This window comes from Ictidomys tridecemlineatus, chromosome 11 (genome assembly GCF_052094955.1).
Source record: "Ictidomys tridecemlineatus isolate mIctTri1 chromosome 11, mIctTri1.hap1, whole genome shotgun sequence".
Classification (NCBI taxonomy): domain Eukaryota; kingdom Metazoa; phylum Chordata; class Mammalia; order Rodentia; family Sciuridae; genus Ictidomys; species Ictidomys tridecemlineatus.
The window spans coordinates 18194747-18217864 of record NC_135487.1 but is presented as its reverse complement, the minus strand read 5'-3'; the positions used below and the strand labels follow the sequence as shown (position 1 = coordinate 18217864).

The 23118-nt window shown below is 50.6% G+C and overlaps 2 protein-coding genes across 5 annotated transcripts in view; both read right to left on the bottom strand.

Annotated features, from left to right (window-relative positions):
• Positions 1-7382: 7382 nt before the first annotated feature.
• Positions 7383-8066, bottom strand: Sfn (stratifin). Its single transcript, XM_078027751.1, has one exon. The coding sequence runs from the start codon at positions 8064-8066 to the stop codon at positions 7383-7385; it is 684 nt and encodes a 227-aa protein (XP_077883877.1).
• Zdhhc18 (zDHHC palmitoyltransferase 18) overlaps positions 7948-23118 on the bottom strand; it is a 32267-nt gene continuing 17096 nt past the window's right edge. Inside the window, exons 3-10 of one of the 4 annotated variants that reach the window (XM_078025689.1) lie at positions 21684-21833; positions 19871-20008; positions 19722-19770; positions 19053-19155; positions 16991-17103; positions 16018-16117; positions 13783-13859; positions 12515-13228 (exon numbers count right to left, since the gene is read on the bottom strand). In XM_078025689.1, coding sequence (XP_077881815.1) covers positions 13818-13859; positions 16018-16117; positions 16991-17103; positions 19053-19155; positions 19722-19770; positions 19871-20008; positions 21684-21833 — 695 coding nt within the window. In that variant the 3' untranslated portion in view covers positions 12515-13228; positions 13783-13817. Of the gene's footprint in view, positions 8149-12514; positions 13229-13782; positions 13860-14225; positions 16118-16990; positions 17104-19052; positions 19156-19721; positions 19771-19870; positions 20009-21683; positions 21834-23118 lie in introns of those variants that run through there. The other 3 variants (XM_078025688.1, XM_078025687.1, XM_005317648.4) reach the window with 3 other exon arrangements.

The following is a 23118-nucleotide window of genomic DNA, read 5'->3' as shown; positions in this document are numbered from 1 at the left end:
GTGGCTCAAGTGGTAGCGCGCTGGCCTGGTATGTGGGAGGCACTAGGTTCGATCCTCAGCACCATATAAAAATAAATAAAGATGTTATGTCCACCTAAAACAAACAAACAAATATATATATATTTAAAATTTGAGTACTAATAAGATGCTCTAGTGAGAATACACAGCAAGGTTTTAGTTTTAGTTTCAGTTTTACCCTCCTCATTCCAAAAACCTGAAGCAGATATGAAGGAGGGAAAGAAGAAACCCCTTATAAATCATCCCAAATAGAGCTGGGCATGGTGGCACAATCTTGTAGTCCTAGCTACTTGGGAGGCTGAAGTGGGAGGATTGGTTGAGCCTGAGTTCAAAGCCAGACCCTGTTGCTGTCTCATTCCCCGCCCCACCCCAATACTGGGGATTGAACCCAGGGTACTTTACCACCAAGTCACATCCCCAGCCCCTTTTATTTTGAAACAGGGTTTCACTAAGTTTCTTAGGGTCTTGCTTAGTTGCTGAAGCTGGCCTTGAACTTTCAATCCTCTTGCCTCAGTCTCCCAAGTCACTAGGAGTTATAAGTATGCACCCAGCTCAGACCATGTCTTTAAATTTTTTTAAATAAAATTTTAAAATCCCAAATAAATATCAGGTCCTAAGCAACATGCTTGCTATGTAAGTTTAGCTTCAAGAAATATCTCCTTGGGGCTGGGGATGTGGCTCAAGCGGTAGCGCGCTCGCCTAGCATGCGTGCGGCCCGGGTTCGATCCTCAGCAGCACCACATACCAACAAAGATGTTGTGTCTGCCAAGAACTAAGAAAAAAAGTAAATAAATGTTAAAATTCTCTGTCCCCCTCTGTCTCTCACTCTCTCTTAAAAAAAAAAAAAAAAAAAGAAATATCTCCTGGTGCTTCCCTTTGCACTGGGTCATGACCTCTAAATTCTTCCAGTATTTTAATTCTGGCACCTCCACACTGCTTTGTGGAGTTATAGAAACAGCAAAGGAGGGAGATTGGGATTTGAGAAAGATTTCCCCCAATTTGTAAGTCATACCAGAGGTCACATAATCTATTTTGAGCTAAAAGTCAGTCCCCACTGTAGTCAAACAAGGAGATTGAAGCTTCACTCTGGAAAATAAAAGAGAAAATGTGCCTGCCTTCCTCCCATCTGCCTCCTTCCCCTTTTCCTTTCCTTTCTTCCCTTTCAATAAACATTTATTGGCTACCATAATCTGATTTTTAAATGCAGTACCACTCACAGATTAGAAGACTCTGTGCTTTTAAGAGTCCAGGATTTCTCTAATCTCTAGACAAAGAGTTACATTTCCCAGAGCTGTAAGAAGATTGGGTGGAGATGAGAAATGAATCATCCTCTGGCACCCCCAGGGTGACATACCTGTTTGCTGCCCCCACAGACATTCCTGGCTCCTGATTCAGTGAGTAGGTGAGGCTGGGGGGGTGGGGAACAGGTATCCTAAGGGGAGGGGAACCTGCCCTCAGAAACCTGCCTTCTCTACCCCAAACAAAGCAGGGATGTGGAGTGTGTGGGGTGGGCCCTGTGAATAGAGTGAAGAATTTAAAGGAATAAGGGATAGAACCAGGTCAAGAAAACTTTAACTTGGTGAGTGAGCCAGAAAACTGGTCATTTTACAATCATTTTAGACAATTTCTTTCTGCCAAGCTCTGGATTGGTTAGATTGAGAGTAGAGTAAGAAAAAGGCTTTCTTGTTTCTTGGAAAGTCCAAAACAGAAACAGAGTATCACAGCACAATGTGGTTCTTTTCAAACTTATTTTTAACTCATGAAACTCCAATGTACAAAACAGACATATGTGTGGCTATTTTAGCCGAAGTTGTGTGAAAATAGGAAACCCAGACAACCTGTGCTTCTATCCCATGGCAGCTTCTAGGGAGCTCTGTAAACACAGTTTGAAAATAACTGTAGTTGCTTAAAGATTGTGAGGCTTGAAGTCAGCTCCTCTCCCACTCTCAACACATAAGCAGTTTTATGACCTTAGTTATTAGGTGATTTAGCTGCTCTGAGCCTCAGTCTCTGCATATGCAAAGGAAACATGGTAATATGCATTGCTGTGAGAATTAAGGTATGAAACTACTTAGCACATATAAGTGATGTGAGCTGTACTCTGATCTCTAGTCAAGAGCTGGAGAGGGGCACTAATGGTCAGAAGAGCAATCTTGGTGCAAACATCTGAAATAAGTTTTCTTTAAAAACAAAGGATAGGGCTGGGGATGTGGCTCAAGCGGTAGCGCGCTCGCCTGGCATGCATGCGGCCTGGGTTCGATCCTCAGCACCACATACCAACAAAGATGTTGTGTCCGCCGAAAACTAAAAAATAAATATTAAAAAATTCTCTCTCTCTCTCTCTCTCTCCTCTCTCACTCTCTCTTTAAAAAAAAAAAAAGGATATTTGGATATTGTGTGTGTGTGTGTGTGTGTGTGTGTGTGAGAGAGAGAGAGAGAGAGAGAGAGAGGAGCGAGCACAATGGGGAGGAGTACCTTGCTTTTCTGGAAGGAACCACAGTGGCCTACCTGACCCAGTGACTTGGCCTTACCTGAGGTAACTGCTTCGATCTGAGAAGGAAGTAGTACCTTTGCTAGAGAATTTTAGATTGCAAATTTTCCCTGTTACTATTCAAATTCTTAGGAGGGAAATCTTCATAAGCCCTAGTTCTCCATTTCCTGGAAGATAATCTGGCAGTGTAGAAAGGATAGGACTGGGATTGCTTGAATCTTCGTGAGCCTGGTCTCTGTCTAGACAGCCCTGTCTCATTTTAGGACCAGCCGTATCTCTTTTTCCAGAATAGAGAATCTGGCACTAACCTCACTCCAGGCATTTTTAAGAGGGTTTTAAACTCAGGTTCTGTCTTGCTGGAGTCACTGTGGGAAAAAAGAAATAATGGGACATGCCATTTTTAGGGAACTCTATGAGAGAAATAAACCCAGGATGTAGCCGCAAACTCACAGGTAGAATCAGATAGAAAGGAAATTATAATTAAATAAATGCACCTATGTAAATGTAAGGGGTTAGGGGCTGAGGGTTAGCTCAATTGTAGAGCACTTGCTTCATATGCATGAGGCCCTGGGTTCAAGTTTCAGCACAGTAATAAATACATAAATAAGTAATAACAAATAAAAATGTAAGGCATTGGTAAAACAGCATATCTGATCTCTGTTTATATGTTAACAGGAAAGGGAAGGTGGCTAGTCAATTTTTCTTTTTTTGTGTGTGTGTGTATGTATGTGTGTATCAGGGATTGAACTCAGGGGCATTCAACCACTGAGCCACATCCCCAGAACTATATTGTATTTTATTTAGCGACAGGGTCTCACTGAGTTGCTTAGCACTTCACTTTTTGTTGAGGCTATCTTTGAACTTGTGATCCTCCTGTCTCAGCCTCCCAAGCTGTTGGGATTACAAGTGTGTGCCAGTGCGCCTGGCCAGCTAGTCAAATTTTGATTTAGGAGTTGAGGTTGCTCAGTGGTAGAGCACTCGCCTAGCATGTGTGAGACCGTGGGTTCGATCCTCAGCACCACATAAAAATAAATAAATAATATAAAGGTATTGTGTCCAACTACAACTAAAAAAAATAAAAATATTTAAAAAAATTTTTGACTTTGAAATTTGGAAAAGGTTAAAAAAAATGATCAAGTGAAAGTAATGAATAGCCACTGTGAAATTTCAAATGGAACTTGGCATTTTTATCTGTTTTGCCTTTTGAGACAGATTTTTAAAAAATATCCTTGCTGGAGATTGAGCCCAGGGATTTTCACATAGTAGGCAAGCACTCTACACAAGCTATACATTTAGCCTCTGGATAGACTTTTCAATCGAGATATAATTGACTTACTGTAAATTTCACCATTCTACAGTGTTCAACTCAGTTCATATTCACAAAGTTGTGCAACTTCACAGTATTTAAAATTAGAATATTTTATACCCCCAAAGAAACCTTGTACTGCTGGGCACAATGGTGCATGCCTGTAGTCTTTGCAACTCAGGAGGCTGGGGCAGTAGGAGGATCACAAGTTCCAGATCACCCTCAGCAATTTAGTGAGGCCCTAAGCAACCTAGTGAGATTTGGTCTCAAAATCTAAAAATAAAAGTAAAAAGGGCTGGGTTTATGGCTCAGTGATAAAGCACCCTTGGGATCAATCCCCAGTACCAAACCAAACAAAAACCACCCTGTACCTATTAGCAGTGGGACCAAAATTTTTATTTATTTATTTATTGGTACCAGGAATCAAACCCAGGGGTGCTTTACCATTAAGCTACATCCCCAGCCCTTTTTATTTTATTTTATTTTTTTAAATTTTAAAACAGAGTTTCTCTAAGGCATAAGGGCTTTGCTAAGTTGCTGAGGCTAGTCTTGAACTTGTGATCCTCTTGCTTCAGCCTCCTAAATGGCTGGGATTACAGGCATGTGCCATTATACCTAACTTGAAATTTTCAAAATGTCAAATATAGACCAGGAAAAGAAGGCAGTAAATCTTACTTTTGGTTTGATTAGGGTTTTGGTGGTGTTTAAATATGTTACAGACAAAAAGGTCTGACATCATTACAGTATCTCAACCAAGTATAGTATGTAGCCATAAGTGTCTGATATGGTAATCCACATCATCTGCTTTTGAAATTCTTCAACAGCAACACACTACCTTAGGACAGCTCATTTCTCCTTTTCTTTTTCCTTTTCCTTTTCCTTTTCCTTTCCCAGGGCTGCTGGGATTACAGGTGTGCTCCACCGCGCCCAGCATCATCTCTTCCCTTATGAGTGGTCAGGAAACAAGAGGCAAAAAGTCAGAGGTGGAGAGAAAAGAAGAAAGAGTTCCTTTCCCAGGACCTACCCCATTAAGAGAAAGTCACCAGACCTGTCTGATCAGAGAAATCAGGTCACCTCCAGAGCTGAGAGGAGTCACCTGCCCTAGCACAGTCTCTGTCAGGTCTGGAACCTTGAAACCCAACACACCACCAGGAAAGGAGGGGAGATAATAGGGAACCCAAAAGGCATCAGAATGTCCTGAAGCATCCCCTGTAGGATTAGGAACTGTGACAAGAGCCCTTCAGTTTTAAGTCCCATGAGTGTGGCCAAATTTGGACTCTGGGGAACCTGATGAGGCTGGACTGAGTTCCCTCATTCTGCCAGGTGGAGGAGTAAAGCCTGCTGTCAGGCCTGCCTTTCTGGGGGGCCCAGCAAACAAGCAAGCAAGCAGTCAGTTTTGGATTAAAACTGCTCTTCAGTGCTGGTCCTGGATGATTATCCTGCTTTGGGCCCAGAATGCTGGAGAAACCCTAAACTCATTGATTCTAGAAGGATTAATAGCTAACATTTGTTGAGCACATATCCTGAGCTGTTTACATGCATTTCTTTTCTCAAACTTCACAGCAACTCTAAGAGGAAAGTACTGTTTTTGTTTTTTTGTTTTGTACCAGGATTGAACTCAGGGGCACTCAACCACTGAGCTCATCCCCAGTCCGATTTTGTATTTTATTTAGAGACAGCCTCTCACTGAGTTGCTAAGTGCCTCACCATTGCTGAGGCTGGCTTTGAACTCGCTATCTTTCTGATTCAGCCTCCAGAGAAAGTACCGTTTTTTAATCACTATCCAGCAATGAGGGCCAAAAGGCAAACAAGGTGACCAGGCTTGGGCAAGGCGAGATTGGAGCCAAACCCAGGCAGTTTCACTCCAGAAGCCCACGTTTTCACTTTTATCGGTTGGAGAGCCTTTAGTTCAAGCCTCTTATGGTACAGAAGGGAAACTGAGGCCCACACAAGTATACTGGCTTTTCCAAAGTGGCAAAGCCAATCAGGGACACAATCCAAGTCTCCAGGCGACCGGTTCAGAGATGCCTCTCAAGTGTGGTGGGGGCGACCTGGGGATTTGTTCCAGCCCACCCTGCTACCCAGCCTGGCCCAGGCACAGCCAGGTGAGCGGATGACTCAAAGGGCGGGGACTACGTTTTGCGCACGGCCTCGCCCGGTCCCGCTGCTCTGAGGAAGCCGAGCTCTCGGCCCAGGCGGGTGGTAACTTGTCTGGGTGAAACCGGGAAAGCGCCGCCCTGGGCGCTCGGCGGGCGGCTGGGAAGTCGCTCCGTCAGTCAGCTCGTCCAGCGCCTGCGGAGCAGGATCCGCGCCTGCAGCACTTGCTGCAAGTGCGCCGCGGCTCACTCCGGGGTTGGCCGGGCGCGTCCCGGGGGCGGTACCATGGGTATATCCCGCCTGCGATTGGTGGGAGCGACCCCAGGCCCCGCCTCCAGTCTCCGGCCGAGACGGAGGGTCTGAGCTCCGCTGCCGCGGAGTGCTGCGTGTTGCTGCCAGCTCCGGTAGGAGGCCGGGGTTAGGCTGGCCGGGCTCCCCGCGGCCCTTCCTACCCAGCTAGCCCCTGCTCCCCGCCCGCGCGTCTCCTTTTGTCCCCATCTCCATACGCTGGGGGTGGGGGTCGTTCCCTTTTTAGGTCTAGGTTTTTAATGCCTCAGATCGTGCACCCCTTGGCTCCGATCTGATCATTTGATGGAACTGTTTGACGCTTTCTTGTCTGGGGTTTTAGAGCCACTCAATGAAGCGTATCCCTGCAGCGCTGTCCTCACACCTCACACCTGAGACCTCACTGGTTTCCGGCTCCCCCAGATCCGAGCTTTTCTTTCCCCTGCCCCGCAGCACCATTCATCTTCTCAGCCGGGCAGAGGAGCCTCAGCGCCTCAGTAGCTCTCACCTGACTCTCCTGGGACCAGACCAGTCTGGGGCCCCTCTGCCAGAGAGAGCTGGACCCCCGCCTGTCACCTAGTTTCACCATCCCCACGGGGAGCCAGCCCCAGGGGAGGTCAGGCCCCAATCCAGAAGTCCAAAGTCATTCCCTCTCCCAGCCCATGGCCAATGACTGGAAAAGACAGAAGGAGTGTCACAGGAACTTTATTGAGAGGAAACAGGGTCACACCCAGCAGACATGCTTTCCCTCATTCTCTCTCTCTCTCTCTCTCTCTCTCTCTCTCACACACACACACACACACACTCTGTCTCTCTCTCTTCTCTCTCTCTCATCTCCAGGCTCTGCCACACAGTCCATTCTCAGCCACCAGGGGTGGGACACTCCTCAATTCCTAATAGACAGCAGGAGGGTGGGTAGCCCAGTCAGGGGCAGAGACGGGAGGAAAGGGGGTGCAGAGAGCAGGGGTGAGTGGGACCACCTGCGGTTAGGAGCACCTGACAGCTGCATGCAGAGTGGGATCCCCAGCCCAGGGTGGGCTCAGCTCCACTGCTCCCCTCCAAGGCTTTCGGAGTTGGGGCAGAGCATTGGGAAGGGTCTGGGAAGGCAGGGCCTCCCCCCCCATACTAGTCCTCTTGGAGGGCTGGGGACTGGAGGGCAGGGCTGCAGGTGGGTGACGGGCAGGCTCAGCTCTGGGGCTCCTCAGGAGCCTCCCCACCCTCTTCCCCGCCGTTGTCGGCTGTCCAGAGGGTCAAGTTGTCTCGCAGCAGCTGCATGATGAGGGTGCTGTCTTTGTAGGAGTCCTCGTTGAGGGTGTGCAGTTCAGCCATGGCATCGTCAAAAGTGGTCTTGGCCAGCGTGATGGCTTCCTCGGGGCTGTTGGCAATCTCGTAGTGGAAGACGGAAAAGTTCAGGGCCAGGCCCAGACGGATGGGGTTGGTGGGCAGCATCTCCTTCTTGCTGATGTCCATGGCCTCCTGGTAGGCTGACCGGGCAGAGTCAATGATGCGCTTCTTGTTGTCACCAGTGGCCACCTCGGCTAGGTAGCGGTAGTAGTCGCCCTTCATCTTCAGGTAGAAAACCCGGCTCTCCGCCTCTCCGGCCTCCTTGATAAGGTGGGAGTCCAGCAGGCCCAGCACGGTGTCGCACACACCCCGGAGCTCGGTCTCCACCTTCTCCCGGTACTCTCGCACCTCGGGGCCCTTCTCTTCCGAGCCTTCCTCGTTGCTCTTCTGCTCAATGCTGGACAGGACCCTCCAGGCAGCCCTCTGGCCGCCTACCACGTTCTTGTAGGCCACAGAGAGCAGGTTTCTCTCTTCACAGGAGAGCTCCTCACCCTTTTCCACGGCGCCCTTCATGAAGGCTGCCATGTCCTCATAGCGTTCAGCCTGCTCTGCCAGCTTGGCCTTCTGGATCAGACTGGCTCTCTCCATGGCTCTGGGGACAGACAGACTGGCGGCGAGTTAACTGGCTGCCTTGGGACCAATGCTGGACTCTGTGCCTCTCCGACTCTCGGTCTGCCTTTTGGCTGGGTGGCCTGGCCCAGGGTAGGGTGGGGAGGAGCAGGGGCGGGACTGGGGCCCAGGACCTGCCTCCTTCTCCTCTTCTCCCCACACCCTTTCCGGCTCTTCCTTAAAGGTAAAAGGGCTGGGATGTGTGAGTGAGTCATCAGGACAATCAGGAGAAATGTAGGTGTGGGCTCCACCAGGGCAGGTACCTATGGGGGCTCCAGGCTGCCTCCTGCCGTTCACGGTTGCAATGCAAGGGTACCCTCATTAGGAAGTGGCCTGGATTCCCCAATCAGATTCTCCTTCTCAGCACCCTTCTAGGGGTAAGAATGGCTTCAGCTACCTGGCTACTTCAGCCTAGACAGAGTCCAGCAAGCCAGGAGCAGCAGAATGTGGATCCTTCCTTGGTTCAGGCTATATAGCTCATGTTTCCATAGAATCATAGTTTCCCAAGCACTTTCAAATCCCTAATCTAACTTAATTCCCATTATGTCTATGTGCACAGGTCCATGGAGATGGGAATACTAAGTCTCAGAGAGGGGCAAAATCTGCCCAAGGTCACACAGCTACCAGCTCCCTATATTGCTTCCATCAACACCTTTCTTCCAGGCTTCTTCCTGAGTCTACCTAAACATCATTCCATCCCCTGGTCTCCATTCTCTCTCAAGGTCCCCTCTGAGCTCCCAGAATGCATAGGTAGCAGCTTTCAGGTTGCCACTTAATGAAGAGTTTAACAAGTGGCCTCTGACGCTCCAGCCCAGCCTTTGTAATTAGTCACCCAGTAAGTTCCTTCAACACCTTCCCCATCACAGCACAATTTTCCCTTTCAAGTTGGTGGCCTGTTGCCACTTGTCTGAGGACTTACCCTCTGGCTCTCCATGCCAGGTCACCTGCCCCTTGAAGCTGCCTACTATCATGTATCAGCTGGGCTCACCAAGGGTGGGGGCCCAGCTGGTTGACTGTCCCATTTTCCTGTCTGACTCAGACTGCCTTCTGTCAGAGGCTGGGAAGCAGGCCACCAAGGTGCTCAGTCCAGTTTGATCCCCCTGGGGGGGAACGCTAGCAACCTGGGGAGAGACGGAGCTGAGGCAAGGGAGATGGCAGCAACACATATCATTTCGTTTTATGGGGCGGCAGTTCGAGCTGAGTGATGTCTCCCCCAAACCTGTCTTCCAGAAGTTTCCCTGTTCCTTCTCTTTGACCATGGCCCTATCTCTGACCCCTTGAAAGAGGCCTCAGAGATGGAGATTCCTCTGTTGCTAACCTTCTGTCGCTGCTAGTTGGCAGGGCGGGGGGGGGGGGTGTCCTGTCTTCAAGTTTCATCAAGAATCAACTAAGAGTGCTGGCTCTGGGCCCATGAGGGTGGCTTCCTGCTTTTCTACCCTGCCCTACCCAAAGCTCAGAATGGCTCAGAGATGATACTCCCCTCTGGGATCCAGCTAGTTTGATCCTTGACCTGGGACCATTTCACAGGCCTGTGTCTCCCCAGCTCCCCTGAGTATCTGAGCACTTTCTTTGCCCACTGGAGGCCCAGAACTCTGAAGAACTGAAGTTGAAATCTGTCTCTCTGCCACAAGTAAGGACTTATGTGGGCTAATATTGTAGAGTTTAAAAGAAAGCAGACAGGATTTTAGGCCTGACATCCTGAAGGCTTTGCTCTAATCAAAGCACTGACAGAAAATGATGGAAAGTAGTTACATTAGAATACCACTTATAGAGAGTGTCTTTAGGTAGAGAGACTCCCTGACTTTATTTCCCCATCATCTCCAACTTATTAATATGCCTTGTTTCCATGAGACAGAGTAACCTGTATCTTTAGAATCAACTGCCTGAGTTCAGTTCTTACAAGTCGTGGTAACCTTGGCCAAGTGACAACCTCTGTAAGCCTCAGATCCTGTAGGTGTAAAATGAATGGTCACAGCCCCTCAGCAATGCCTCTTCTCTCTCCATCTAGGCCACTCCTCTGGTCTCAGCAGGCCCTGGGCCCTCAAGGACCTTCTTTTGCACTAGTCATCAACCTGGGCTTCCCCAAGTCCTGGGGGAAACCTAGGGATCCCAAGACAATGGGAGCCTGTTAGGCCTAGGAATTTCAGAGTTTCTCCTAAATTAAGGAGGAATTCTCTTCCTACCGCTTCAGCCAGGGGGCCTGGTTCATATCACAGGTTCCATGCCTTCAGCATACCCAAGCAGAGGAAAGGAAGCCCTCTCATCCCCCTTCTCCTCTTTTGAGGCTCCGGGATGAATCTGGGAGTCAGGCTGCCTGACACCTCCTGCCAGCTCTGGCCTGTTGAGCCTGACTCAGTTCCTGTCTGTTACCTCCTTTTGCCTCAGGCTTCCATTTCCCAAGTCCAGGAGCCCAGGCGGGCAGGAGGCAGCAGGCCCTGGCAGGGCACAAAGCTCCACATCAGCTGCCTGAGTCAGCAGGACAGGAGCTGGAGCTGCAGCCCAAGGGGGCCTTCCTCATCCTGCCTGCCACCTTCCCACCCTCCTGGAACATCCCCAGGCCCATATTCAACCAGTCCTTTCTTAGCTGGCTTTGAAGTAACAGGCTCTGAAGAGCTGTGCTAGAGAGAAAGCAGCAGCCAGTTGCTATCTATCTTCACCAAGAAAAAAGATGGGGTTTTCTGTTGGCAACTAGGGGGACTTTGGCTAGCTTCCAGAAAGACCTTCAAAGTAAATTTGTCTGTTTTTGAAATGATCAAATTAAACCAGTGATCAGAGAAGGCTCTAGTACCTTCTCTTCTTGTTTAGTTGTGAATAAGAGTCCAGTTATGTAGGTAAGAGCTCTCTCTACTAGTTGCTTTCAGGAATGGATCCTAGATTACTTTTAAGTGATTCGACCATTCTCTTCAAGGTGCTGTGGCTCAGAGTACCCCACATCTCCAGTCTGGTCTAAGAGATAGTGTGGAATTTATGGAGAGAGACTGGAATGAGGTCAGGGTGTTAGACTGCATTCCAGCTCTGTTATAAGGCCTTAGCAGGTCCGTTCCTGCCCCTGGGCTTCAACTTTTCCCTCAGTTCAAGGAGGGAACCACCTCCAAACCCCCGGAAGACTTTAGGGCTTCTCTAAGATTTCATCCATTCCTGGGGTATGCAGAAGGGTTAGCAGTTAGGGCAGAGACCAGGTTCCAAACCTGGATTTGCTGCTCTGTTAGCTGGATGACCTTAGGCAGCTCCTGCACCTTCCTGGAGTCTCAATTCCCTCACCTGTAAAAAGGCTGACATCAGCTAGGCGCGGGTGGTATGCACCTATAATCCTAACTACTTGGAAGGCTAAGGCAGGTGGATCGAAAAGTTTGAGGCCAGGGCTGGGGATGTGGCTCAAGCGGTAGCACGCTCGCTTGACATGCGTGCGGCCCGGGTTCGATCCTCAGCACCACATACCAACAAAGATGTTGTGTCCGCCGAGAACTAAAACAATAAAACATTAAAAAAAATTCTCTCTCTCTCTCTCTCTCCTCTCTCACTCTCTCTTAAAAAAAAAAAAAAAAGAAAAGTTTGAGGCCAGCCTTAGCAACTTAGTGAGATCCTGTCTCAAAATGAAAAGTAAAATAAGGACTGGGGATGTAACTCAGTGGTAAAACATCCCTGGGTTCCACCCCTAGTTCCAAAGATAAACAAAACAAAGGCTGACATCTTCTTGGGTTAAGGTGAGAAAATGGACCTGGAACTTGGCAAGCCCTTGCTAAATGGCAGCAGTAATTAGATTTTTATTTAATCTTTTTGGTACTGAGGATTGAACCCAGGAGCGCTTTACCACAAAGCTCCACCGAGAGCCCTTATTTTACTTTTTATTTTGACATAGGGCCTTGATAAGTTGCAGCTGAGGCTGGCCTTGAACTTGTGATCCTCCTCCTGCCTCAGCCTCTGGAGTTGCTGGGATTACAGGCCTGTGCCACCACACCTGGTTTTTAGTTAATTAGTTTTTAGCTCCTGGTACAGTGTGCATGCCTGTGTGTGTCTCAATGTGGGATGGCAGCTGGGGAGAGGAAGGTTTCATGAGACTGTTACCCTGGGCTGGGCTCAGTTCAGGGGGTGTGGATCGCAGATTGGAGTTAACCCCTGTGTTGGTCAGGGCTGGGCCGTTCAGAGGTCAGCTAAAGCTCCAAGGTCTCTGGAATTGTGATGAGTTCTGGGGGGGCCAGTGCAGAGGCTTTCCCACTTCCCTCCTGGTTGTGTTGTGTTCCCTTTAACTCTCCTTAGCAGAGGTGACATGTTGGAGCAAAGCTGGGAGTGAGGGTCAGCCATGTTTGCATACCACCATGGACCCGGCTGCAGACCCCAAAGTAAAAAGTGGCACCAGTCAAGGGTACAGCAAGAAGAGGGGAATCTTTATTTTGGTTATAAAAGGTCGCAGACAAGCAGCCCCCAGCCCTGGGCTCAGCTGATTTTCCCACACCTGGCCTGGTTTCCTTTAGGTCTTCTAAGGAACATGGCTCCGTGCAGAGCCAGCTCTATCCCTCAGCGCCTGGGGCAAAGGATACAGGCTCCTTGCACCCTACCTACTGGGGGAGGGGATGGGGCCGTGGGAACAGTGTCAATCTGGTTGTGCTTAGAACAGTCACCAAACTTGTTCAGCAGCGTCATCAACACCCCAGACGGCTCCTTAAGAAACCTGCTAGGCTTGACTATGGCTATGCCTGATTTGGGGGGTGAGGGCTGTAAGGCAAGATTCCTGAAGAGTCTTGACACTTCACAAATCTGGGGAAGGGGAAGGAAGGGAGGAGGGTGGGAGAGTTTCAGCATCATGTTACAGGTATTGTGCTGACAGCTGCATTATGGCTTCCTACACTCTGGCCAGCATGGAGTGGGGGTGGGGCAAAGAGGCCAACCCCAGTCCCCTCTTGAGGGCCCTAGAGAGCACACACTGTAGGGCAGGCGGGGGCAGAGCCTATAGGCACAGATGGTGGCAGATGGGCCACAGGTTAGGCAGGTGGAGGTGCCGGGTGCCTGGCTCCCCCCAGGCCACTCCTGGAGAGGCAGAGAGCAGCGGTCCTCAGGAGGTCCTTAAGCCCCTGCACACACTGGAGATCCCAGGCAGGATGGCAAAGAAGGAGAAGAGAGAGGGTTAGCAGGGGATGGGAGGAGAGAGGTGACCTAAGGGGCCCACAGTGGGGATAGGGTCTGCCGCAGTGCCCGCCTTTCCATTAGAGAAGGGCCAGGGCTTGAGCAGCAGGCAAAGAAGCGGAGAGAAACAGGCAGGTGAGGGAAAGCTCAGCAGGGACAGAAAGCCAGGACCAGGAGTGTTGGTGACCAAGGGCCCCTGCACACCAGGACACTACCATAACAGGTCCAGGCACCTCAGAGCAGGTGCCCCATCCTCCCCAACCTCACCCTTCACTCCTCTTCCAGCAGGACAGCTGCTCTGAGAGAAGCCACTTTCTCAGTCCAGCCTAGGGCAGGACTAAGATCCTTCCGCTTGAGGGGAGCCCTGGGGACCTACCACCACGAGCACACACACCGCACCACACACAGACAGATGGATGGGCTCCATGGGGTTGGCGAGGCATGCGGTGACGATGAAATGGTGTGTGAGGGGAGTGGGCAGTGCTGGCCGCCAGGCGAGATACGGTCTTACCAGCTAACCCTCTGCAAAGAGGCCTGTTAGCCCCCTCAGGCTGTGCAGGAGATGGCAAAATCCTGACAGGTGTCCTCCTGGGGGAGATACCAGAGAGGTGGGCCAGTGTTATGAGTTGTCTGGCTGGGCCCTACCACCCAGGCGGGAGGCTCTGCTCACAAACTGGAATCTCCAACATTTCCTTAGCCAAGCAGTCAAGAGGGCTCCCAGCCTCTGAGGCAGGGCAAGGGGAGGGGGTGAAGAGGGGACAAGGTGGCTTAGTCACAGCCTCCTCCTTTACTCTGCCTCCCACAGACAGAGCTCCATGAGGGGAACTTCAGCCAGACCGTTCAGTCGGATCTTTCTGTCTCCCCAGGAAAGACAAGTTTGTCTGAAAGAACCCAAGGCTGCCAGCTGGGGCCTCAGCAAAGGAAAAGCAAACAAAAACCAAACCAAAGCAAATCAACTCTTAAAAACAAAAGTTTTATTACAAGCAGAATCAAAGAAGAATACTGGCTTAAATAAAAGGCAGGTGGGAGCCCCCTCTTCCAACCAGTCTCCTCCCCACCCCCCAGGGCCACTGCATGAGGACCCAGGGTCCTGAGGCTGGGAGGAGCTGGTTCTCCCAGAAGGGCCCTCTGCTGTGGCCACTTCCCAGCTCTGTGACCCACCGGTCTCTGGAGCAAGGAAGGACAAGATCTAATGACTTCCTATGTCACTTTTCAAGGGCTTTGGTCCACTTAAAGGGCCAAGAAGGAGTCTGGGGGTAATTCTCTATTTTTATAAGAAACTACAGCTTCCGGCAAAGGAGGGACATCCTCTGAGCTTCTGGCCCAGATTTAGGTCAACCTTCCCTCGCCTTTTGGCCCATCCTGCTCCTTCCTTCCTATTCTCTGGACCAAAGCCCCCAGTTGGCAGAAATACCTTGTCCTCTAGTCCCTGGCACTGGGTTCCATACTCAGAGCTCTGGGGAGGAGGTGTGGCTTGTGGGATGAATGGCAGCCGCTCCCCAAAGCCATCACCCCACCCACCACGCCCGGCCACAGCCTGTCTGGGCAGATCTTAGCTGGAAGCCTACCCTGGAGGCTGGGTGGCAAGGGAAGTGGTGGCAGAGTCCCCAGCTCCTGCCTTTAAAGAGGATGGGGTCTGAGCCCCAATGGGAGGCCAGGGGGCTCTTGTGACCAATGCACATGTTCCCTGCCCCATGGCTTAAGCTGCTCCTGAATCAAGGGGGACAGGGAAAAGGGGCAGCCCAGCGGATGTGGGAACCAGCCACACGCATACAAGGGCACACATGAACACACGCACATACACACACATTCACAGACAGAAGGTCTCTTGTAACAAACTTATTAAAATGAACTAGGCTTCCGATAACCCTTCACCTTGCACTACACATCATTTAAAAAAGGTTATGTAGAAAAGAGGTCTATAAAATTGTGCAAAATACCCAGCAATAATAAACCCGTTTCAAGTATTGCCAGCATGAGAATAACCCGTCTATGCCCAGCCCTGACTTGCGAGAGACATAGTGGGGTAGCCTGGGATCCTTTAGAGAGCCTCCACAGGCAGGGGAAGGGCCTTTCCTATGCACTGCTCAGGACTCTACAGGAGCTAAGGTTCTGGCTGCCTGGCTGGCTTCCCCCTACCCCCGTGGAACCCATCCTATTGGTCAACTCCAAACAAACAAAAAAACAAAAAGACCAAAAACCCAATAGTAGAAAGAACAATGATCATCATAAAGAGAATGCAGGAGCCCCCACACCAAAGCAGCCCACTGGCACATCATCTCTGTGGCCTGAAGTCCAGAGCTGGCTGCTCAACAGTCCTGTCTCACCAGAGGCCCCAGCTCAGCAAGGCCCAGGCAGTGCCCCACCTGGGAGGCTTCACACTCAGCTCACACCTTCACTCACACAGGGCTCGCCCTGGCACACAGAGACTTGGCATGGTCCCCTTGATGGCCTCCAGAGGCTCTGGCTCCCCTGTCATTCCTGCTACTGATCGGCTGAGAGACCTAGGGCCCATGGCTCTGGGAACCTGGGTTTGGGGAGCAGAGGGTACAGCCATGGAACAGTTCAGGAAAAGCCACGCAGAGTGGAAAATAAATATGAAAAGACACCAGTCTTTGGCAGCTCTGCTTCCCTTGGATGGAATGGGGAGGGTCCCAGCAGGTGTGGAGGGCAGCAGGTGAATACGGAGGGGTGGACAGGCCAGCAGGTGGCAAGTACTGAGCCGTGTTCAAGGGTGGCCTCCTACCATGCTGGCATCTGGCTTGGCTCCACAGGCTGGCTCATCGCTTCTGATGGGCGAGGGCAACACGGTATCAGACTGCACAAATCCCCTCCGGTCAATCAGGCTTCCAAAACACAAGGGCACAGTGATACATGAGGACCGTGTCCAGTGCCAAAGCTCTAGGCCAGGAGCTAGATGGCAGGGTCTGACTCTTGGCCAGGGAAAGACTGGTCCTAGCAAGGCTGAGGAAAGGGAGGCTGCTCTCCATCTGGGGCTAAGACACTCTCTCTGAAAGGCCTCTCTCTGTCTCTGGACACCTAGCTTCTGGCCACAAGATTTATTCACTGTTAATTCAAACTGACCCACCTGTCTGATTGGCTAACAAGAAGCCAGGCTGCAGGTTAAGGGAAAAGTGAAAAATAAGCATTTGGAAATAGTGAAATTCCTACTGTCCCTTCCCCACCAGGCAGGATAGGTCACAGGAACACTGGGTGGGACCAGGGGTTGCAGGGACAGGACAGGGCACAGGACCACAAGGGGAGGTCTAGTCCTAGCAGTGTCTTTGGCAATTTTAACTCCTGTTCTGGAGCTCTAGTGCCCCCTGGTGTCATGATGGACAGGAAACTTCCTGGCAGGGCTGAGCTACCAGGGTTCCCTTCTGCCAGGAGAGGATAGACACCCCACCCAGCACCAGCTGGAATGGCAGAGTTCCTCAAGTGTGGACACAACAGTCCCTGTGATGATCCCTGAGAGGGTAGGATTATATGTAATACCTAATAGTCCTTAATATTTTGTACTTAATTTTTTCCTACATTGAGCTCATGTAACTAAAAATGACAAATTTGCACAGAATCTCTTTACATGACAAATCCAGAATGCACTCTGCATGGGGCAGTGGGCAGAGGTCTGTAGTGTAGGGAAAGGTCTGCTGAGGTCCAGGACCTCTGTGAGGATGTGCCACCCTCCATGGGACCTCTCTCTGCACCCTGTGGCTTACCTGGGAGGTAGGGGGCCACAGAGCACAGCACAGCAGTTGGTGATAATACTTTTATGGCTGTAGGGGTTGACAGAGGCCTCACCGCCCCTCTTGCTGGACCACGAGCCTTTGATCTGTAAGCATGAAGGAGCCTGGGTCAGCTCTACCTTCCTTTTTTAAACATGGTGCTGGAGTTTGAACCCAGGGCCTTGTGCATGTTAAGTACACACTTTACCCTAAATTCCTCCCCTTACCTTTTTTCTTTTTCCCCCTCAGTACTGGATTGGAGCCAGGGCCTCATGCAGTGCTAGACAAGTGCCTTACCACTGAGCTAAACCTCTCAGCTATCTTTTTTTTTTTTTTTTTAGTTTTAGATGGACACAATATCTTTATTTATTTTTTGTGGTGCTGAGGATTGAAAACAGTACCTCACAAGTGCAAGGCAGGCAACCTACCACTGAGCTACACTGCCAGCCCCCCCAACCCCCAGATATCTATTTTGGGTCCATTTGTCTTTCTTTCCTATTTTTTTTTTTTTTAATACTGGAGGTTGAACCCAGGGGTGCTTTACTGCCGAACTACATTCCCAGTCCTTTTTATTTTTTATTTTGAGATAGGCTCTCACTGAGTTGCTGAGGCTCTTGCTAAGTTGATGAGGCTAGGCTCAAATTTGTGACCTTCCTGCCTCAGCATCCCAAGTAGCTGAGATTACAGGTGTGCATGCCTGGCTTGGTTTCACTCTTCTAGAGGCTGGGGAAAGTTTACCAACTCTGAAGGTAGTTCTGACTGAACTATTAGAGGGAACAGGTCTTAACCCAGGTCATTCAATGACAATGTGGGAGACTATCAGATGTCAGGGTCCCCAGCAGAGATCAGAGGCCTTAACCAGGACAGAAGACAATAGAATCAAAGAGAAATCTCCAGAGAAAAGTTTGTGGGTCAATCTCTCCCTGCTCTGGGTAGCCACCCAAGAGGAAGGACAGTATTTAATGCACAGGGCTCAGGCTGACCTGGCTGTGAACCCTGGCCCTGCTACTCACTAGCTACACAACCCTGGACAGATCATTCTCAGTCTGTCACCATTTGAAAAATAGGGACAATAATACTAATTCTCAGATAATACTACTAATTCTCAGACTAGTGAATCATTAGACAAAATCTGGCTGATCTCTAGCTCTGTGAAGTCAGCTATTGAAGGCACTGGGAAAGACCCACCTAGGTAAAACCCAGACGTTTCTAGTCTCATTGTGCCATAGCTAGCCCTTTTGCTTAAGCTCTGGAACTACCCTACAGAACCAGCACCCAGGAAACCACTCTGGGACATGGTGGCTGATGTCACTTCTGCTCTTGCCAATTACCGAGCACAGGACACCCTGTCATGCATGTTAAATTTTGTTTCCCCAAGTGAGATGCCGAGGTCATGGAATGTATTTTCTTCGGATAATGGTCTCTGATCAGTACCAGATGGTGAACCAGGGAACATATGCTCAGGTTTGCTTTTTATTGTTTGGAGTGTGAGGAGGAGAGATCAGGACTGCCCTAGGTAGGGAGGGACAGTAGAGCCCCACGGTCCTGTCCTTCTGCAGCTCTCAGAAAGAATGCCTCAGGGAGCCGCAGTCACAGAGCTGCTGCCTATAGGTGCAGCGCGGCAGAGCACAGCTAGCACAGATGTGGCTTCTGGGCACCAACTCTGGCTCTGTGCCTTCCCAGCTTGTGACCCTGAGGCACATCTCTCAGCCATCCAATGGATAAAAAGCATCCCTGTGCTTGTGCCTGGGCTAGGCAAAGGGACCCAAAGAGATGATGGGAACTTCAGGAACTCTGTAAGTGGCCACACACTGGCCAGTCATGAGTACCCTGGCATGAGTGCTGCCTCCACAGAGCTCTGAGAACAACTTGGGGACCTTAGTAGGATGCACTGAGAGGCCAAAGCATGCTGGGATCTCAGGAGCCTGCATCGAGTGCTCGGGGGCCAAGGAACATGTCTGGCTGCCCTCTACCTCCACCCTCTCCCCCAGCAGTCTGCCAGCAGGGCTGCCCTTGGCCACCCCAGCTCCCCCAGCCCAGCTTCAGCCTTACTCACATCTTCATTAGTTGTCAGGTTGGAGGCGACGAGGTAAGTGTGAAACCCTGAGAGGCCCAGAATGGACCAGATGGAGAAGAAGCAGATCACCAACTCCAGCACAGTGGGACAGTCAAGGACATTATGCATGGGGTGGAGGAGGGTAGGAGCCTCTCTGGGCCTGGGAGCTTACCACAATTCTCCTTTCTCAACATCCTTCTCTGGAGTTATTTCCCAGATAGGTGACAAGTTTTAGAACCTTCCTGTGGCCCGGTCACCACTTCTCAGCGGGATCACCTCCTGGGTTCCCAGGAGGAGTAGGGAGTTCCCCACCAGAACAAGACCAGATTGGGGTGATGGACAGCAGGGGGAACCAGGCTCCCAGATATGGAGCCTCAGACATAACAAGTCCAGGGAGCTCAGGGTGCTTTCTTCCAGGCCCCTGAAGACAGTGGACAGGGCCTCCTGGGAGTTCTCAGCCAGCTCAGCCCCAAGATGCCCTATTTAGGATGAGCCCAAGCCTGGTGTGAACAGAGGCAGCTGGTGCATGAGATTCTAGAGGCCAGATACAGGCTCTACTGTCCCCTCTGGGGGCTTGCCCAGATACAGGCTCTACTGTCCCCTCTGGGGACTTGCCCCAGTGCTGGGACTTATTTCCCACCTGGGTGTCCCCTATCTGACAAAGGATATCTTGCTGGTGTCTCCTTCAGAGTGGAGAGGAAGTTGCTTCTCTGAGAGCCTGGGGAGGAAGAAACAAAAGACACAGCTCAGAGGGGTGGTGTCCTCACTGAGCTTGCTGCTCAGACCTGCTGCTCCCCTGTCCCTTCCCTACAACTTACGCAGTGTCAGGTGAGTGACCACGCAGGCGAAGATGAAGGCCGTCAGGAAGGAGAGGGAGAGAATAAACGCATAGAAGAAGCGGTAGTTCCGTCTCCCCACACAGTTGCCCACCCAGGGGCAGTGATGGTCAAACCGTTCTAGGAAAGGGCCAAGGGGACGGGTTAGTATGAATCTGGCCTTGACCAGCACAGGAGTCGAGAGTTCTCACCCTGGGCCAGGGCTCTCAACCCCTGCCCTCTCCGCACCAGCAGGCTCCTGGCCTCAGACATGCCTGGCTTTGGGCCTGCCTCGCACTAGTTCCCACTGCTGGACACGTTCTTCCCTCTCTTCTTGGTGAGCAGTGATGTCTCCTTCATGCCTCAGCTGCAAAGCCACTTCTTTAAAAAGTCCCCTCAGACCACAGATGGTGGAGGTCCCCTGTGGTCTGCTCTGTTGCTCCTCTTGACTGCACTGGGCCCGTGTGTGTTCAGATACTTGCTCATGGTCACTGGACTGGCCAACTGTCCCTGCTTGACCACGAGCCCCCCGAGAGGGACTGTGGTGGCCTCCTCATACAGTGGCTGAATCCCCAGGGTCCACCATTGTCCCTGGGACAATGACCCACAAAAAGTACATGCTGCCTGACCTGCTACCCCAGCCATATGCCAACAGCCAATGATCCTGTCTCCTGCTCTAGGACTAGAGGTTCAGGGAGGGGCCGGGCCGCTATGTAACTCATGGAGAGCAGGCATCTGGGCCAGGGCTGAGCTCACACCAGTGCTATGACCCTGGGGGTGGGCCACACCCAGACTGGTGAGGAAAGTCCCTGTGGGAATTTGGGTCACAAGCCCGTTGCAGGCTTCAGGCCAAGACTACTGCCCTTACAGGAGACGGGTGGGGCAGATTTTCAGGGGCGAATGACACCCACTGAGTCACCCCCTCTGCTACCTGCCGTCATGGGTGTTCCTCATTGCTCTCCCACGTGGGACATGCTGAGCTGGCACAATGAGCTCACTGCCCTGAGAACTGTGCACTGTCACCATGGCTCAGCTCACCTTGGTCCTCAGGAAGTGTCTCCCTTATGGCACCCTCCCTTATGGACCTAGTGAGGTCCCATCAGAGCTGCATGCCTCTGGAGAGCAGGGCCAGAAGGCAAAGCAAGCACTAAAGTGTGGGTCAGGAGTCCAGTTTCCAGTCCCAGATCTATCCTCACCACTTCATTGGCCTGATTCTGTTCCCCCCCCCCCGTGGGTTTGGGGGGGGGGGCGGGTGTGGTACCAGGGATTGAACTCAGGGCACTGGACCACTGAGCCACATCCCCAGCCCTATTTTGTATTTTATTTAGAGACAGAGTCTGAGTTGCTTAGCGCCTCCTTGTTGCTGAGGCTGCCTTGATCCTTCTGCCTCAGATTCCCGAGCTGCTGGGATTATAGGCATGTGCCACCGCATCCAGCTACCAGCTTGATTCTTGACCCTCCCCAACCCTGGAAACCAGTACTTCTGGCCACTGGGTGGTAAACCATTCTCTTTCTGGTCTGAACATATCTGGAATATTACTGCTCCAGGCTGAGAAGCTGGACTACTGAAGACCAGCTGAAGCCAGGAGAAGTATTCAAGGTCTCTCTATCTGCTCCACACTTCAGAGCTGGGGGTTAAGGGACCTACCGATCCTAATGCCATTGGTCACACCCAGAGCAAACCTGAGCAAACCAGACTTCCTGCCCAGCCCTGGGTATTTAAGACACTACCCACCTTGCTCTACACAAGACCTCCTGTCCCTTGACTCAATCTGTCTCAGGCACCCCTGCATCTTCCCTGAGGCCTCCCACTCACCCACACAGTTGTCGCAGACGCTGCAGTGTGAGGTCCGGGGTGGCCGAAACATCTTGCAGGTGAAGCAATACTTCAGCTTCACCATCTGCCCATTGATCATCACCTCCCGAGTCCGAGGGGGCGGCCGGTATGTGGAACTGCCTGTGTTGTCTGAGGGCAAGAAGAGAGAGAGGTAGGGGATACCTAGGCAGCCCAGGGCAGGACCCTGCCGCCTGCTTGCAACAGGAGAAGCCTCAGGGAAACTGTTTCCCAGGAACAAATGAAGGTGTATCTGTCCCTGGCCTAAGGCAGGGACAAATATGAAGAGCTGCTACTAGGTCCCGAGATTTCTCACGCACCAGGCACTCTGCTGACATTTAACACAGCTGCTCACACACCTGCTGGCCTTGCTCATCTCTGAGAAGGGCCACCAGAGATGCAGTCCCTAGGAAGGTTTAGTGAGATAAGTTCAGGTATATCTTATCAAGTCTAGATCTATGTTCCAGTTAACAGGAAGTTCAGGAGATAAAGGCCCTGAGATCAATCCCGAGCACCAAGAAAAAAAAAAAAAAAGGCAATTTCACTTATGAAAAGAGGGGAGGTGATTCAACATTAAGAAAAGACAAAAGTAAATGTGACATATGATTTTTGAATGAATCTTGTTTTGAGAAACAAACAAACAAAACCCCCCCATGGCAACAAAAGATATTTGGAGAGCATGCAAGCAAATCTGACTGGATTAAAAATTAGGAAATTATTAGCTGGGCACAGTGGTGGGCACCTGTAGCCCCAGCAACACGAAGATATATGCTGAAATTCCTATGAGTAAAATGTCTGATATACTAGGAAATGGTTTAATAAGAATATATGTATATGACATAAATAAGACACTATTAAGAATTACTTCACTGAATCTAGACGGTTAATAGGATTTTCTTTCTTTTTTTGGTCCTGGAGATTGAACCCAGGGGTGTTTAACCATCGACACACATCTCAGCCCATTTTATTTTTTAGAGACAGGGTCTCACTAAGATGCTGAGGCAAGCTTTGAACTTGTGATCCTCCTGCCTCCACCTTTGGAGTCACTGGGATTACAAGTGTGTGGCACCATGCCTGGCTCCAAGACCTCTTTATTTTTTAAATATTTTTATTCTTGGGGGGGGCACCAGGGATTGAACTCCAGGGCAATCAGCCACTTAGCCACATCCCCAGCCCTATTTTGTGTTTTATTTAGAGACAGGGTCTCACTGAGTTACTTAGTGCATTGCTTTTGCTGAGGCTGGCTCTGAACTCTTGATCCTCCTGCTTCAGCCTCTGGGATTACAGATGTGCTCCACCATGCCCGGCTTTTTTGGGGGGATGGTGCTAGGGACTGGTTCCAGGATGCTTTACTACTGAGATGTATCTCCAGTACCTTTGTTTTTATTTTCATTTTGAGACAGAGTCTAGATGAGTT